The sequence below is a fragment of the Hipposideros armiger genome, unplaced genomic scaffold (genome assembly GCF_001890085.2).
Source record: "Hipposideros armiger isolate ML-2016 unplaced genomic scaffold, ASM189008v1 scaffold_469, whole genome shotgun sequence".
Taxonomy (NCBI): Eukaryota; Metazoa; Chordata; class Mammalia; order Chiroptera; family Hipposideridae; genus Hipposideros; species Hipposideros armiger.
Genome location: NW_017731819.1, coordinates 46,022 through 61,189, shown reverse-complemented (window position 1 = coordinate 61,189; position 15,168 = coordinate 46,022). Strand labels below are relative to the sequence as shown.

Sequence of the window (15,168 nt, the reverse complement as noted above, 5' to 3'; positions counted from 1 at the left end):
CCTAGCTCACCGGACCAGCAGCAGCAGCATGTTAGAGATGCAAGTTTTGGGGCTCTACTGAAGCTCTGCTGTAGATGGGGCCCAGCAATGTGTGTTTTAACCAGCCCTCCAGGTGGCTCTGATGCAGACAGAAGTTTGAGAACCGCTGACTTAGCTATCACTTAAGCCCTCTTCTCAGTCTGCCTTTCCAGGACGATGGTTCATCCAGATGTGTTTCATGTTTCCTGCATTTAAGGCCCTGGTCTGGGGGTTGGTGGGGAGGGGGCACAGAGAGGAGTAAGATGTGGTCTCAGCCCTCAGGGGGCTCCGGGGTGAGTTGGAAAGGGGAGGCAGATATCCATGGAAATAGTCACTGGAGTAACATACTGAACAGAGCTGCTGAAGAGATCCAAGAATCAGTTCTGTAATAAATAACAGAGGAGAGAGACCTTTGTGGGCTGGAGGGGCCTCTGCAGAAAGATCTAGCCCTCTGTTGCTTGTTCCTGATGATAATATTGATTGAACCTTGCTGAAAATCCTATTGTAAGTCTAACTGAAGCCTCTCTTCTTTTATGCCTTGTGGGGTAGGGTGGACAGGGCTCTAGACTTGAGGTCAGGCGTGGTGACGCTAGTGGTGATTCTAGTGCTAATCCTCACTGTGTGACTTAGCGGGGCTCACTTTTCATTTCTGGGCCTTAATGGACCCATCTGTAAAGTGAAGAGACTAGACTGAGTCCAGTGCATCCGAGACATTACGGTTCTCTGGAGAGAGGGTAGGGTTGGGGACCAGGAGCTCTCTTGAGTTTCCATTCCTTCACCTGAATACTGAGGATCCTGAGGTTGTCCTTGTTGCCTGCCTGAATCCAGTGAGTTTGGGGATTGAGTGAGATGAGCTGTCCCCTCTCTGGGCTGGTTTCCTTACCAGTCCAGGGTGGTCTCATGACAACTGTCCTGTTTACCCCACATGGCTTTCATCATGTCGACCATGTTCTTCATTCTCAGAGGCTTCTTGATGCCTAAACCCTGTTGCCTGGCCTTAGAGGCCCTCCTCGACAGATCCCCAGCTTTTTCCTGTAAGTTGAGGATCCTCACTGCCTATGACAGCATTCTGTTCTGTTCCTGTTAGGCCTTCCCCCCACCCCTCTTCTCAGTCTAGCCAAACTTATTCAATCTTCAGGCTCGCTCTAGCACCATCTCCTCCAGGAAGCCCCCCTAGCTTGCCCCAACCCTCAATGCCATCCTTGGACCATTTTGCAGTCGTTAAGGTGTAACTTTTTATTTTATTTTATTATTTTATTTGTTTATTAAAAGATTTTATTGGGGAGAGGGAAACAGTGTTGGGGAATCGGGGAAGGGGAACAGACAAGTTGCTGTCGTTTTGTTCTTCAGTCTAGTTGTGGAGGACGTTGCTTCACTGGCCCAAGTTGGCACCATCATTGCACTCTTCCCGGGCGAGGCAGATCAGTCGCCGGCTTCTGGACGGCCGCTCACTGCGGCTGCTGGCCGCTCACGCTGGCTGCTGGCTACACACAGCAGCCCATGGCAATCCACTGCCACAGGGGCTGCAGCCTACGCCGTCGCCGGCGACTCATGGCAGCCCAGCTCCAGGTTGAGCTGTTGTTCAGCATCTTAGCTGTGGAGGGCAGTGTCACTGGCCCTCATATGTGGGATCCGAACCGGGGCCCTCTGGTGTCCCAAGCCAGTTCTTAACCATCGCGCCACTCTGCCGGCCCAAGTTGCTGTCTTTTTGTTCTTCAGTCTAGTTGTGGAGGATGTCGCTTCACTGGCCCATGTTGGTATTATCATTGCACTCTTCCCGGGTGAGGCAGTCGCTCACTGGCCATTGGATGGCCGCTCACAGCAGCGCTTGGCAGCTCACAAAAGCGCATGCCCACTGCTGGCCACCCCACTGCAGCCTACGCCGTCGCTGGCGACTCACGGCAGCCCAGCTCCAGGTGGAGCTGTTGTTCACCATCTTAGCTGTAGAGGGCGCAGCGTCACTGGCCCTCATGTGGGATCTGAGCAGGGTCCCTGATGCTCAGAGCTGGCGTTTCAAGCCAACTCTTAACCACTGCGCCACTTTAAGGTGTGACTTTAATTTCTCATTTGTAGACACTGAACTGCTGGCATAAGCAATTTGAGGGCAAGGCATGAACTCATAGGGATGGATATTGGAGTCCTTGACTCCTAAAGCTGGGAAGCCCGGAGAAAGGAGGGAGCATGTCCAAAGTCACATAACAAATTATGTGAAAGAACCAGGCCCAGAACTCACGTGTCTTAGCCCCAGGGGAAGCCAGTATTAGATGTGAGTAAACCAGAGGCAGTGCGGGGCAGAGGAAAGGGCAGAGGCCTCAGAATTGGGCTGACCTCTGTTGCAGCATGGCTCTGCACTCAATAGCTGTGCCACTTGGGGCATGTCACCTACCCTCCCCAAGGGACTCCCAGTGGGGTTGGAACGAGGACCAGTACGAGGCCTGGCACACAGTAGGTGCTGAGTTACTGTAAGGAGCTCATTATTACTCCCAATCTACTTGTCCATCCCAGCTCCTCTGCTTAGTTTGCCACTCCCCTTCATCTCTTAACCACCAAGCACTTTAGCTTATTGTCCTGTCACGAGCAGTCCAATGTGAGTGTCAAGGCCTCCGTGTTAAGCCTCTTGCAGAAGTCAGAGGGACAAGAGGAAATCCTGGGGGTCTCTTAGTCAGTAGTGGCTACACATGGGCTAGGGTGAGTGCCCAGGGGGCTGAGCCCTGTGGAGCCAATGAGGTAGGATTTAGCAAGTGCCACTTTTAGAAATGTCATGCCGCCTATTTTGAGGCGAGGAGCGCGCCCTGTCACTGGCCAGCAGCTGCTGGACGCCAGCAGCCTGGAGGGTGGCACTCCCAAGGGTGAAGAGTACTAGCAGGTGGGTCTGGTGTCTCTCTGGGACATTGCTGACAGCTCCCTGGCCTCCTGCCACCTTCCAGCCTGACCTCTTGTGGATGGATGGAAACCTGGTGCCCGTTTTGCCAGTCTTTCTGGCTGAGGCCGGGGAACTGGAGCCTCCCTGGCCCCTGGGAGCAACCCCAGAGCCAAGAGACCCTGTGGGGAGGATGTCAGGGGCTGGAAGTGGGGGTGACTAAGTTTGGCTGTGGCTGGAAGCTAAGTGCGTGTCCGGCTAGGTGCCCAGTGGGCGGGTACAGGGCCCCCTGACTTGGCTGTAGCCCAGCTGGCAGCCTCTCTCCTTCCTCTCCACCAGGCGGGCCCAGGAGCTCGCTGTGCAGGGGCTCTAGGAGAAGGGGGGCAGAGGGCAGTCTGAGTGGAGGCTGGGACCTGGACTCAGGAGGGGCGGGAGCTTGGTAGGAGGAGCAGGAGAGGCAGACAGGCTTCATATGGAGCGGGAGCCTGGCTGTTGCTCAGGTGACCCACGTCTCTCTCTCGGAGGCTGTTGCTGCCACTGGACGACCAGCTAGCAGGGTCTCAGCCGCAATGATCCAGAATGTCGGAATTCACCTGCGAAGGGTATGGAGGGTGGGCTGGGGGTGGGTTGGAGGTAAAGGGGAGGGGATAGGAGGCTGGGGACCCCAAAAGAGAATTGAAGTTTCCATTTTAAGTCAGAAGTTCTACATCTCCTCTCTCATTTTCCACGGGCCGTTTTCTAACTCTCTTTTGGAAGGAGAAATTGCAGGACCCCTGGGCTGGTTTATTATAAGCTACAATCCCCAAACAAGCCCCAGGGGCCATTAGTAACCCGAGGGCGGGCTGTGTGGAGTGCAGTGATCTTCTGCACGTTTTTTTGTTTGGAATTCTATTCCGGGGGTGTATGTTTCTGCCCGCACCGCACCCCGAGGTATGTGTGTGTTTCTGCCAGGACGTCTGAGCTCCATGGTTGTGTGGTGTTTAACTCTCAGAGTTCAGGGCTCAAAGGCCACGGAGCTGATAGACTATAAGGTTTTGGGTGTGTTTGCGTGTGAGTGTGACAGGGTGAAGCCGAGGGCACTTGGTGACATAACCTCTTTGGGAGAATAAGCGCAGGAACAAGTGAGGGCTGTTGGAAATGTGTCCTGCAAGGTGACCTTGAAGAGAACTTTTCCCTGGAACCTCTTCACAGGGACTTTTGAGTTGAGATTAGATGCTGAAGCCTGAGACAGACCCAAATCTGTGGGCTTTTGATCTGGTGAACAGAGAAGGAAGGGTTCAGGACAAACTGGCAGAGGTTTTGCCGGGCATAGAGTGGGTGTCCTCTGAGGATATTTTTGGGAAAAGCTTTTTTAAAAGGGGCAAATAAAGAAATCTATCTATCCCCTCCCTCCATCTGTATGGCTGCCGCTGAGCTCAGACCCAGTGTGCCTTCTCCCTGGGTCCCCATCCCACTTCTAGCCCCCTCTAATTTACCATTCACTGGAGGGATGCTTCTAAAAGGTAAATGTGATCATTCTCTACCTTCTCAGATGGCTGCTTCAGTATAACTTTCACATTCCTTACTTGATACAGAAGGATTTGGGTAATCTGCCCCTGCCAACGTCTCCCTCCTCATTCCACCTTGCCCACCCCTGTGCTTCCGGTATGGCAGTCATCCTGCACTGCTTGTCAGTGCACCGCCTTTGTTCTCTCCTCCATGCTGTTGTGCATATTGTGCTTTCTGCTAGAGTGACTCCAGCCTCCCATGGCCCACAGCTAACTTGTCTCCCTGGAAAAGTGATTCTGAGCCCTCAGTTCCCTGCTCAGATGCTGCCTCCTCTGGAAAGCCTTCCCAGATTTCTCTCAGCACAGCGAACCTCCCTCTGGTGTTAGATCCTTCTCACCCTGGATTGTGTGGTGGGCACACATGTCCATCTCTTCCACCTGCCAGTGAGTTCCCCATGGCTGTTCTTAGTGTGCCCAGCACAGTGTTGGTCATGATCAGAGTCCCAGGGAAGGCTTAATGAATGCATGGGCACAGGCAACTTTGCAGCAAGGCCAAGGGTGGCATCTGAGCAGCCGGGTGTCTTGCTCCTGTTCCTGGAGTATAGAGCAGAGAGCATCTTCCAGGTGGGTGGGGCTGTCTGTATCTCCTCTTGTGCCCTGTTATCTTTAACCCTTCATGACTCTTTTCCCATTGAACCTCATCAGTAATGGGGGAGAGGTCAGTGGGGGAGGGACATATCACTGTCACAGAGATAACAATATCCTTTTATAGTGCAAATCCTTACATAGAGTTGACAATGCTAGGCACCAGACCAGGCATATGTTAACTCATTCATTTCTCCGTGAGGTAGGTAGAGTGACCATCCCCATATCCTAAATGAAACTGGGGCTCAGAGAGGTTGAGTGACTTGCCCAGGATCACACTGGCATGAAGTGACAAAGCTGGGATTTGAACTCAGGCATTCTGGCTCCAGAGTTTGAGCTCTTAGGGAACCTGAGGCTCAGCCAGATGAAAGCCCAGAGATTGCAACTCACACGTCCTGACGTGGAGCCCAGCTGGTATTCTGCTTCCCACCCTGTCCCCTCCCCACTGAGTCTGGGAGTGGAGGTGGGTGTGGGGTGTGGGAGTTGGGCCCACAAGGTGACACCATTTGTCTCATGCCAGCTGAGAACACTCCGGTCTGGATTACCACCTTTGGACTGTTGCCTGCATGGCAGGTCTCCTTGGACTCCCCTTGTTCCCTCCTGAATTCCCTAAGTTCCCCAGGAAAATAGGAGGGTTGGGAACTGTTTTCTGGGTTGTTACCAAGGCTATTTTTAATGAACAGCAAGCAAACCAGAAAACCCCCACTGAGCTCTGTTCACTGGGGACTAAGGTTAAACCAGGAACAGAAGGGAGGCCTCAGGAAGCCCACAGCCCTGTGTCTCAGGGTTGGGGGCCCTTGTCAGTATTCTGTGCTTCTACTGACAGCGGGTATGTGGAGTCAGAATGTTCTGGCTCTTACCTACCACTGGGTACCCAGCAGGCACTCTGCATGTGAAAGTGAGTGAGTGAGTGAGTGATTGAGTGAGTGAGTAAACGAGATGGTGAGTCTGTTGCTAAGCTGGGGCAGGGGGCTGGAGGAACACCGAGTGTCCAGGGGTGCTGGAAAGGTCCTGCTGTCCTGTCTCTCTCAGTGGAGACCCTTCTGTTTCCCCCATCCAAAGGTCAGTCTATACCGGGCACTGAGTCCCACACCCCTGGGCTGGCAGAAAACCGCTGGCATACTAGTGGGAGGCTGGGAGGTTGGGTATCTCTGCTCAGCATGAATTCTAGCCCGGCCCAGGTTAGCTCCCACTGGGGTCCAGGTACTTCATTTACTCTGGAAATGAGGATGGGGCTGCTTATCCCAGCTCCCCTGAGAAGCCCTGTGCTGCCGATAGTGCTGTAGAAGATCGGAAACAGCCTGTCTGTGCACATGCTCATGCACCCATAGACCTACGTGCTGCTCTCCGCCCGCTGTGGTGACCCACTGCTTCACCTTGAACCTGAGGACAGCTGGAGGTGCTCCTCCCCACCCCAGCTGCCCAGTCTCATAAGGGATCTAATTCAGAGTGTAGGGAGTTTTAGGACACAATGTTTGGTTGCCCTGGATTAGAATTTGATCTTTACCCCATTGCTCACATGTAACATTGGGCTAGGTGCTTCCTCTCTCTAGGTTTCCCTGAGGTCCCCACCAGCCTTGACATCTTTGGGGTCTGGACATTTGTGAAGGATTTGTGCATCACCTTGAAGTTGGTCGTGATAGTGAAAGGCAGGGGCCATTTGCCTCGAGGACTCCACTGTGTGGAGGTGGACATAAAATGATACGCCTATCATATAGTAGGAGTGCAAAAACTACTGAATGAATGAGTGACAATGAAAGCTTAGAAGGGGCCAAAGTGGTCCCAGAAGGCTTCCTAGAAGAAGTAAGACTCAGACACTTAGCTTCAGCCTATTTAGGAGCCACATTCGAACCTCAGTCTCAGCTGTGGGCAGCTTTCCTTAAGTGTTCTTTGTCTTGGAGGACTCTTCTTTATCCTTCAAAACCTGGCTCAGCCATTATTTCCTCTTTCAATTCCCCATCCTGACTGCTCCCAGAATTAATGGCGTTTCCTTGGGGGGTTGTCCTTACTTCAGCTGTTCCCTCCACATGGATTAGTTAGTATGTGTCAGGTGTTGAGTATGCTGTGATGAGCCCAGGCTGTTGTGTGGAGCTGACAGCTAATGAGGGAGACACAGTGAAAAGATAGTCAAAGAAATACACAAGGAAAATCTGTGCTAAGTGCTGTGAATAGTAATAATAGGAGTGAATGTGATTAAAGTGCAAGCTATGTGCTAAGCATGCATGAACTCAGTCAGTTATTCCTTATAACAACTCTGTGAAGTAGATACTGGTATTGTGCCTATATTAAAGATGAAACGGAGACAGAGAGGTTAAGTAACTTGCCGAAGGTCACACAGCTAGCAAGTGGCTCTGCTGAGATTAAACTCAGAGAACGAGAACTGTTAGAGAATAATGAGAGAGGTCAGAGGAGAGCTCTCTGAGCAGAAACCTAGCAGCTGAGAAGGAGGCAGCCATGGGAGGAGCTGGGGGAAGAGCATTTATTTGCAGGCTTCAAGGTTGGGGGAGTTTGGTGCATCTGAGCTGCTGAATGGAGGCCGGTGTGGCTTGGAGTAGAGTGTGAGGACAGAGGAGCTGAAAGGGGCTGAGACATGGCTGCCATGTGCTACAGTCTGGGGGGGGTGGGCCCTGTAGGCGGGGTTTGGGGTTTGGAATGCGGTGGGCTCTATTGTCTTGCCCACCAGACTATGCACCCTTTGAGGACTCTCTGGTCCCCCAGGCTTGGTACCAAGGTACACAGTCCCTGCACACTGAGCTCAGGAAGCCAGGAAAGAAAGCACATCATCATGGTTCCTCTCCTCTGAATGGCCAGTACCTTGAAGGTCCCATCTGCCTTCCCATCCACTCTGAGCCCTCATAATAGGGAGGTGGACCTAGGACCACCACGCCTTCCCCCTCAGTACGGATAAGACAGGGAGAAATAAAATGATTTGCTTGGGTTTGTGCAGCTGCCAAGGGACTCAGAGCCTCTATCTACGAGGGACCCTTTTCCAGCCTCTGTCTTGACTTGGGAGGCATCTGGAGCCTCTGTGCACCCAGAACGTGGTTTTACTGTCTGTCATACTTAGACCCACCCCCTCCAGCCTCCTTTGCTCACCTTCACACACTGACAATGCAGATCCAGGGCTACCTGCCTCCCTCCACCTCGCACACACCAGGGTCCATGGAGGCTGCCCTGTTGCCCTTTACCTATCCCTTGTCCAGGTAGGGCCAAGCTGGCATCCCTGGCACCCCTGGATGGCAGCTCACTGCCCTGCCCCACAGTGTCAGTGTCCAGAGACCTGTCTTGGAGACACATTCACTCCACCCCTGTAGGCCTCAGTTTTTTCACCTGTGAACCGGGTCTGTCCCTGCAGATCTTGCTATAGTGTTGGCGAGACGAAAGATTTTGGAGGAACGTAGAACTTGGCACATAATTTGCCGTGGTGAATCTTGGTTCTTTTCATCGCATCTGGACTCCAGTTTCCTCAATGGGTCAATGACAGCGTCGGTTGGTTGGATGAGATGGTAAAAGTTAGGAGTGTCTGCTAAGTGTCAGGCATATTTACACTTCCCAATAGCTCCGCCAGGCTGCTGGTATTCATCTGGCTTTACAGATAAGAAAACTAAGGCTCTGGCATTGAGGTGCTTTGAGCTAGTTAGATAATTCCAAGTCTTGTCTGACCCCAAGCTGCAGCTGGGGGTGGGGGGAGGGTGAGGGGGGACACGCCGGTGCTGTGACTCTTCTCCTTGTCCTGGGCTGACCTGGCTGAGCCAGGAACGGACACTATTGCCTTATGCCTGCTCTCTCCTGTGGCTCCAGGGACAGATGGTGCTGGCGACTCGGTCCTCTGCCAGCTCCCTGGCTGTGGGCCTGTGTGCTTCTGCCATGCTCTAGGAGCAGCTTCCTTTGGAGTAGGAGGTGGCATTAGGGCAGTAATGGAAAGGACCAGAGTCTGGTGCTTTGGGGACATAGGGATGAGTCAGACTGGACTGTCCTTAGGTGCCCCCAAGCTGATGGGGAGATAGAGAGATGAACAAACTGATGATGACAGCACGGTGTGACCAGGCTATGAGGGAAGCCCAGAGGTCTAGGGGGCAGGGCAGGCTCCCCGGAGGAGGTGATGGGTTAGCCTTGAAAGCTTTTCCAGGTTAGGAAGAAGGGTCCAGGCGGAGGCACCCATGCAGAGATGTAGGAAAGAGCCCATTCCACAAGGAATGGGGAGAGAATTAGGCAGTGAGCCCTTGAGGAGTCTTTCCCTGGCCCCCTTGTCCATGTAATATGTACATCCCGCCTGGGGTTTCTTCAGTAACAATAATTTGACCTTAGCAAATCAGACATTAAATATTAAGCATCTCTTGATTGTGGTAATCATTTCACAATGTATACATATATGAAAAGATCACATTGTGCAACCTAAATATGTACAATTTTTGTCAATTATATCTCAGTAAAGCTGGAAAAAAAACTGTAGTGAGGCGCTGGGACTCTACAGAGACATGGGGCCTGGCCCCTGTCCTCGAGGAGTCTCATACCTCCTCATGTGTGCACTCACTTTACAGGTAGGAAGCACGTGTACGTGCTTTACCTCGTCTGGTTGTTCAAAAACCCAGAGTCAGCAGGTTGGCTGGCAGCACCTCCCCTGTGACCCATTACTCAGGATGCAGTGCTCACTGTGGGTGGCAGTGCCGAACCCCAGATCTCTCCACTCCTTGGCATTGACCTATTTGTCACCTCTGGAACCAGGGGTGTGGTCAGCCAGGTGTGGCCCAGCTCCCAGGCCTGGAAACTGGTGAGAGGTCAGAAGGGGAGTAGCCCTTAGGCCTTTCTAAAGCAGCCTGAGGTTTTCAGCACACTCCAGGGCTGAACGGAACCAGGTGGGTCTCAACTTGCTTTTGATTCCTTGGGAGGGTATAGAGAGACCCCACTCCTCTCCTCCTTCTCTGGGGATATTGCCCCTGTGAGCTGTGGAAGGGACAGTTGGATAGCCTAGAGTCAGAAGACTCCAGCTGGCTCTTGGCTAGTGGGTGGCGGTGATGTCTTTCCCAGCCTCAGTTTCCTCATCTGTAACATGGAACACAGGGGTAATAATGGTCCCTGTCACTTGAGCCTGCTTTGTACTAAACAGGTTAGCTCTATGTTGGCATTTACACAGAAAAGATGAGTTTTAAAAGATTAAATGGTGTGCCTACCCACCTCAAGAGTAGTGGGGCACATGGGAAAGGGGGGCCTGGGGAGAGGAAGGGGCCTGAGGATTAAATGACTTTGGGGCAAGGGGAAGGGGGCAAGCGCAGCATTGCTTCCTGGCACCCCTCCACCCCTACCCTGAGGGCCTCTGGGACTCTGAGTTTACCTGATCTCTACCTGCCCCACCTTGCTTTTGAAGATAAAAGGAGAACTTCTGGGCAGCCCGAGTAAGAGAAGGTGTGTCTCACTGTACAAACTGGTTCTCAGCTAGGCAGTCGGGAGGCTGGGAGGGACTTCTGAGCCTGCTCAGCCCTGTGGTTAGGCTGTGGTGGGATGATGATAGTGGGGGTCCCGAGATCCCCACAGCCCAGGTGGTCAGAGACCACGCCCCCTCCAGCTCTCTTCTCCATATCACCTGGAAGGAAGGAGAGCTGAAGGCAACCCACAGAGGGTCTGCAAAGTTTCAGACTCTGTCTTAGAAGTCCTATGGGCTGGTGATTGGATCTCCCTCCAGGGCTGGCATCCCTCCAGCAGCACCCCCACCAGGCCCCAAGTCCAATCTACCATTTGCATTTTACTGGCCATGTGTCCTTGGGTGGGTCTTCCCATGTTCCTTGAGTTTCCTTTTCCTAAACCATAAAATGAGAACTCCTGTTTCAGAGTGGTGAGAATGAAAGGATCCCTAAATACAAGATCTGGCATACAGTAAGTGCATAATAAATTGCAGTCATCAATTTCTAAAAAGGGGTTTTTGAGCTGTGAGGCAATGCTTGGGCAGGCCCTGTGCCATAGCAGCTCTCTGGCTCAGGGGAGAACCCTCTCCTACTGGCTCTGTCCCATTAGCAGACAGATGAGCTCTATACCTCCCAGCTTCTAAGCAAACAACCCCTCTCCCCTGTCCCCATGTCCCCTTCCATTTCATCTCTGGTTGCTTTGCTCCCCTTTTTCCCAAGTCTCTGAAAGAGTTTTCTGTGGCCCCTGCTCTCACTTCTTCATATCTCCTGCTTTCCCTAATCCGCTCTTACTGGACTCTTCTCTCGCTGCCCTTCTTCCGCTCCCTTAAACCTTCTCTCCCACCTGCCTTGACTTCTCAGCAGGTGCCCCTCCGTCTGGAGATCCACGCTCTCCTGGTGCTCCTCTCCTCCCGCAATGCTCCTTCTCAGTCCTTTGCGGGCTCTTCCTCCCACCTGACCTCCTTAGATGATACCTGTCCTAGTTACTATGGCTGTGTGACAGACTACCCCCAAACTTAGTGGCTTAAACCAAGAACCATTTTATCATATCTTGAGATTTTGTGGCTCAGCAGTTCAGGCAGGGCTTGGCGGGGTGACTCTTCTGCTCTATGTGGTGTTGATGGAGATTACTTGGTGGTATTCAGCTGGTGGATGGGCTGGACTAGGGAGTCCAAGATGGCGTCACTGGTATCTGGCTGGTTGCCATGGCTAGCTGGGACTGTCTTTCCTAGCACCCACATGGAGCCTGTTCCATATGATGGTCTCAGGGTGGTCAGATTTCCCACCTGACAGCTGGCTCCACCAGAGCAAGAGTTCCAAGAGGCATGGGTGGAAGCTAACAGGCTTCTCATGATCTAGTCTCAGAAGTGCCAGTTAAAATGTCACTATGGGTGCCCCAGATTCAAGGGCAGGGGATTAGACTTGACCTGTCATAGAGTAGCAAAGAATTGGCAGCCATATTTGATCAGAGAGTGCTGTGGATCTTAAATGCCCATATACTCTCATGTCTCCAAGTGCAGCCTCTTCTCCGATGAGCTCTCAATTTGAACTTTCAGTTGCCTCCTTGATCTCTCTAAGTGTTTAATAGGATCTCAAAAATTGTTGATTTTACCCCCTATGTATTTCTCCTCTGGTCTCCCCCAACTCAGTAACCAGCACCACCATCCATTAGCCATTTGTCTAAAGCCTGGGTCCCTCTTGCAGTCAACCTCCTTTTCTCTCACCCTCGCAAGTGGAACCCATCGGCAAATCATGCTGGCTCCGCTTCCCAAACACTCCCTCGGCCATCACCTTGCTGGTGTCCAGTGCTACGAACCCAGCCCAAGCTCCATTATCTCTCCTTGTACTGCAGTGGCCCCACTGAGGGAGTCCCCCTGCTGCTTCTCTCACCCTGAAATCCACCCCCACACACCAGCAGAGTGATCTTAAAATGCAGGTCAGGTCTCCTCACTCCCTACTTGCAGCCTCCAGTTCTCCCATCACACTTGGAATAAAATCCAAACTCTGTTGGGCTCTACAAGGCCTTGGGTGACAAGGGCCCTCTCTGTTTCCTTGATTGCCTTTCCTACCGCGCCCCCTCCCTGGCAATACTCCAGCCACCCTGGCCACCCTGCTGTTCCGCTGGCAGCCTAGCTTGTCCCCATCCCTCCTTAAGATCTTTGCATCCTCCGTTTCCCTGCCTGGGACCCTGTGCCCCTAGAGCCTTGACAAGCCACCCCTTCTTGTCATTCATTCAGATCTTGGCCATGAGGCTTCCCTGATTACACAGCCTAAACTAGCCTCTCCCTGTCCATCCCCTCCTCTCTTTATCACATCTGCTGTTTTGTTTTTTTTATATGCACTTTTCACTCTCTAAAATGATCTTGTTCCTTTATTTGTTGACTGTCCATGAGAGAAGAGTTTATGTCTTTGTTCAATGCTGTCGTCCCAGCACCTAGAAGGAATGAAGGAGTTTTAAAAAGGATCAGTGTTGATCCCCAGCCAGAATTGGCCTCTTTCTAACCTTGCCCACCCCTGTCTGGTCTTGATTTTATATCATACTAGGACCCTTCCGGTCCTCTGACCCAGCTGGTCTTTAGATTTGCAGCCAGAGGCCTGTCACTGAGGCCACATGTGTAAGCCAGCCCCTCACTGTCCCTCTTAGGGCCTCGGTGTGGTGTGCCACTCCCTGTTCCCCTTCACAGGGCTGGGCCTCATGTTGCATGCTGTACCCCAGCAGGAGGCTGTCTCCTCCCTGCCACTAAATCTTTCCTGCCCTAAACACGCCCACCCCTCACCACAGCAGAAGCCTTCAGTAGCCACTGGGTGCCCGTTTGGTTGCAGCAGGAGTTGTCACTGTTGCGTTGTTAACAGATGAAATCATGTGGTTGTTTTTTTCACAAAGAACCATTAAGCTAGAGCCACCTCAGCATGCGTATAACTGAAAGCAAAGGGACTGCAATAGGAAAAGGTAAATGCAGCCGGATATCATGCATCTGGTTTATTTTCATCTGCTTGGTTTTATGTTTGTTACAATGTTTCAGGTGGCCATCTATGACTGCCTGTGTCTTCAGTCAAGCCATTTGATCAAATGTTGAACAGAACAGACAAATGTGGTAGTCCTCTGGAGACACCTCCCAGGTTCAATTTAACACATGTTTGCTGAGCGCTTATAATGTTCTCGGTCTGTGCAAATGAAAAACATGCAAAATGTCTATTCTTGCTCCCGTGATCTCTTCCCTTGTGCCTGGAATGCCTTGTTCCCAGCGAACCTGAGCTGGTTTCTAGCGATGGCTGACCTCTATTCAAGAAGTCATTTCCTTCATGGGCATCTTAAGCCTTTCTAGGGCCCAACAGTCCCTGAGTCTGGTTAAACTATGTGTGGATGTCTGTGGGAGGCCTCTGTGGAGTCATAGATGGCCACCTGAATCTATTCTGTTCAACGTCATGATTCGTGGCTGAAATGAAGCCCTGGTGCTAGACAGATCGCCCGGTCACCTGGCCGTGATTACCACAGAAGGGCTGGAAGGCCCGTTTGACCCCCACCGTTGCTGGGAGCTTCCCTGCAGCTCTCCTTCCCACCTAAACGTGGGTCTTCATCCTGAAGCTCCGCGATGAGGGCTCTGCAAAGGCTGCCTGGAGTCACAGTGGATGTCTTTTATCCCTGAGGACATGTGCAGGCTCTTCCTGGCTCAAATGCTTTCTTGTGTCCTTCAACCATGCCTTGCTTTTTAACAACGTGGAGAGCTGACATTTTTCAAGCACTTTTGAAAGGTCTGATCCTGTTCTAAGCACCTTGCACATAGAATCTCATTGAATCCTCTCTATGATATTATTATTGCCATTTTATAGATGTGGAAAGTGAGGCTGAGGGTGGCTTAAGTAAATGGCATAAGGTTACCCAGGGAGATGGGAGGGGCTCAGATTCCAACACAGCTTTGTCTGCCGGGCCTTGCTGCTGCCTTCCTGCCAGCCCCCTGGGCCTTCCTGTGTTTTACCTTCTTGCTCTGTACTCTGCTCATCATTTCTTCAACAAAACTTTCTCGTGGGCTCAGATTCCTCCGAGACAGTGTAGGGCACATGAGGGTGGGGTGGGACTAGGACAGGTACCTTACAGCCAGAGAGCTTGAGGCTGAGGCTGGAGTACAGTAAGTGCCCAGATGAGAGCCAGCGATGCACCTATTCAACTCAGTTCAGCAGCCCCAGCCAGAAATGGGCCTGGCCAGCCCTGGGTCTCACCTTTAGACCTGGGGACCCTGGACCTTAGAAGCAGCTCCTGCAGGGTGGGTGTCTCCTTGCTAGGCCTCATTCTGAGGCCTGGTCCACCTCTCACACGGGTAACGGAATGTGTTCATGGATGTCACAGTCCAGCTCTGCTTAGATGGTTTCTTGAACACATTGCGGGGAGAAGTTGGTGTGTTGTTCGAGGGAAAGCTGGGTAAGAAGACAGGAGGATTGTAGACCCGGGCAGCAGGAGAACTGGGGATGTCTGGTGCCTTGAGTGCAGGGAATGTCATCCCTGAGGTGCTGCCTGAGGAGCATGGGGTAGGGTGCCGGTTGTGGGAGGGCACCATCCCTCAGCAGGAGGGGCCTGCAAGGGCTGTGGGAGTGGCTGGGCCTGCAAGGGGCCACACTGTGTGCTGCCAGCTTCCTGGGGCAGGAAGTCCCAGCTGTGGCCAGAATCCTGCAGGGCTGAGAGGAGCAGCTCAGGCCTGAGGAATGTGTGCAGCCTGGGAGGGTGAGAGGGGCCCCTTTCCTGCTTCCCTTACTTCTCTGGGGG

The 15,168-nt window shown here is 52.5% G+C and overlaps 1 protein-coding gene across 1 annotated transcript in view; it reads left to right on the top strand.

Moving 5' to 3' along the window:
• Positions 1-3,299: 3,299 nt before the first annotated feature.
• ACOT11 (acyl-CoA thioesterase 11) overlaps positions 3,300-15,168 on the top strand; it is a 42,468-nt gene continuing 30,599 nt past the window's right edge. The window contains exon 1 of the mRNA XM_019666437.1: positions 3,300-3,480. Within this exon, the coding sequence (XP_019521982.1) occupies positions 3,448-3,480 (33 nt within the window). The 5' untranslated portion in view covers positions 3,300-3,447. The remainder of the gene's footprint in view (positions 3,481-15,168) is intronic.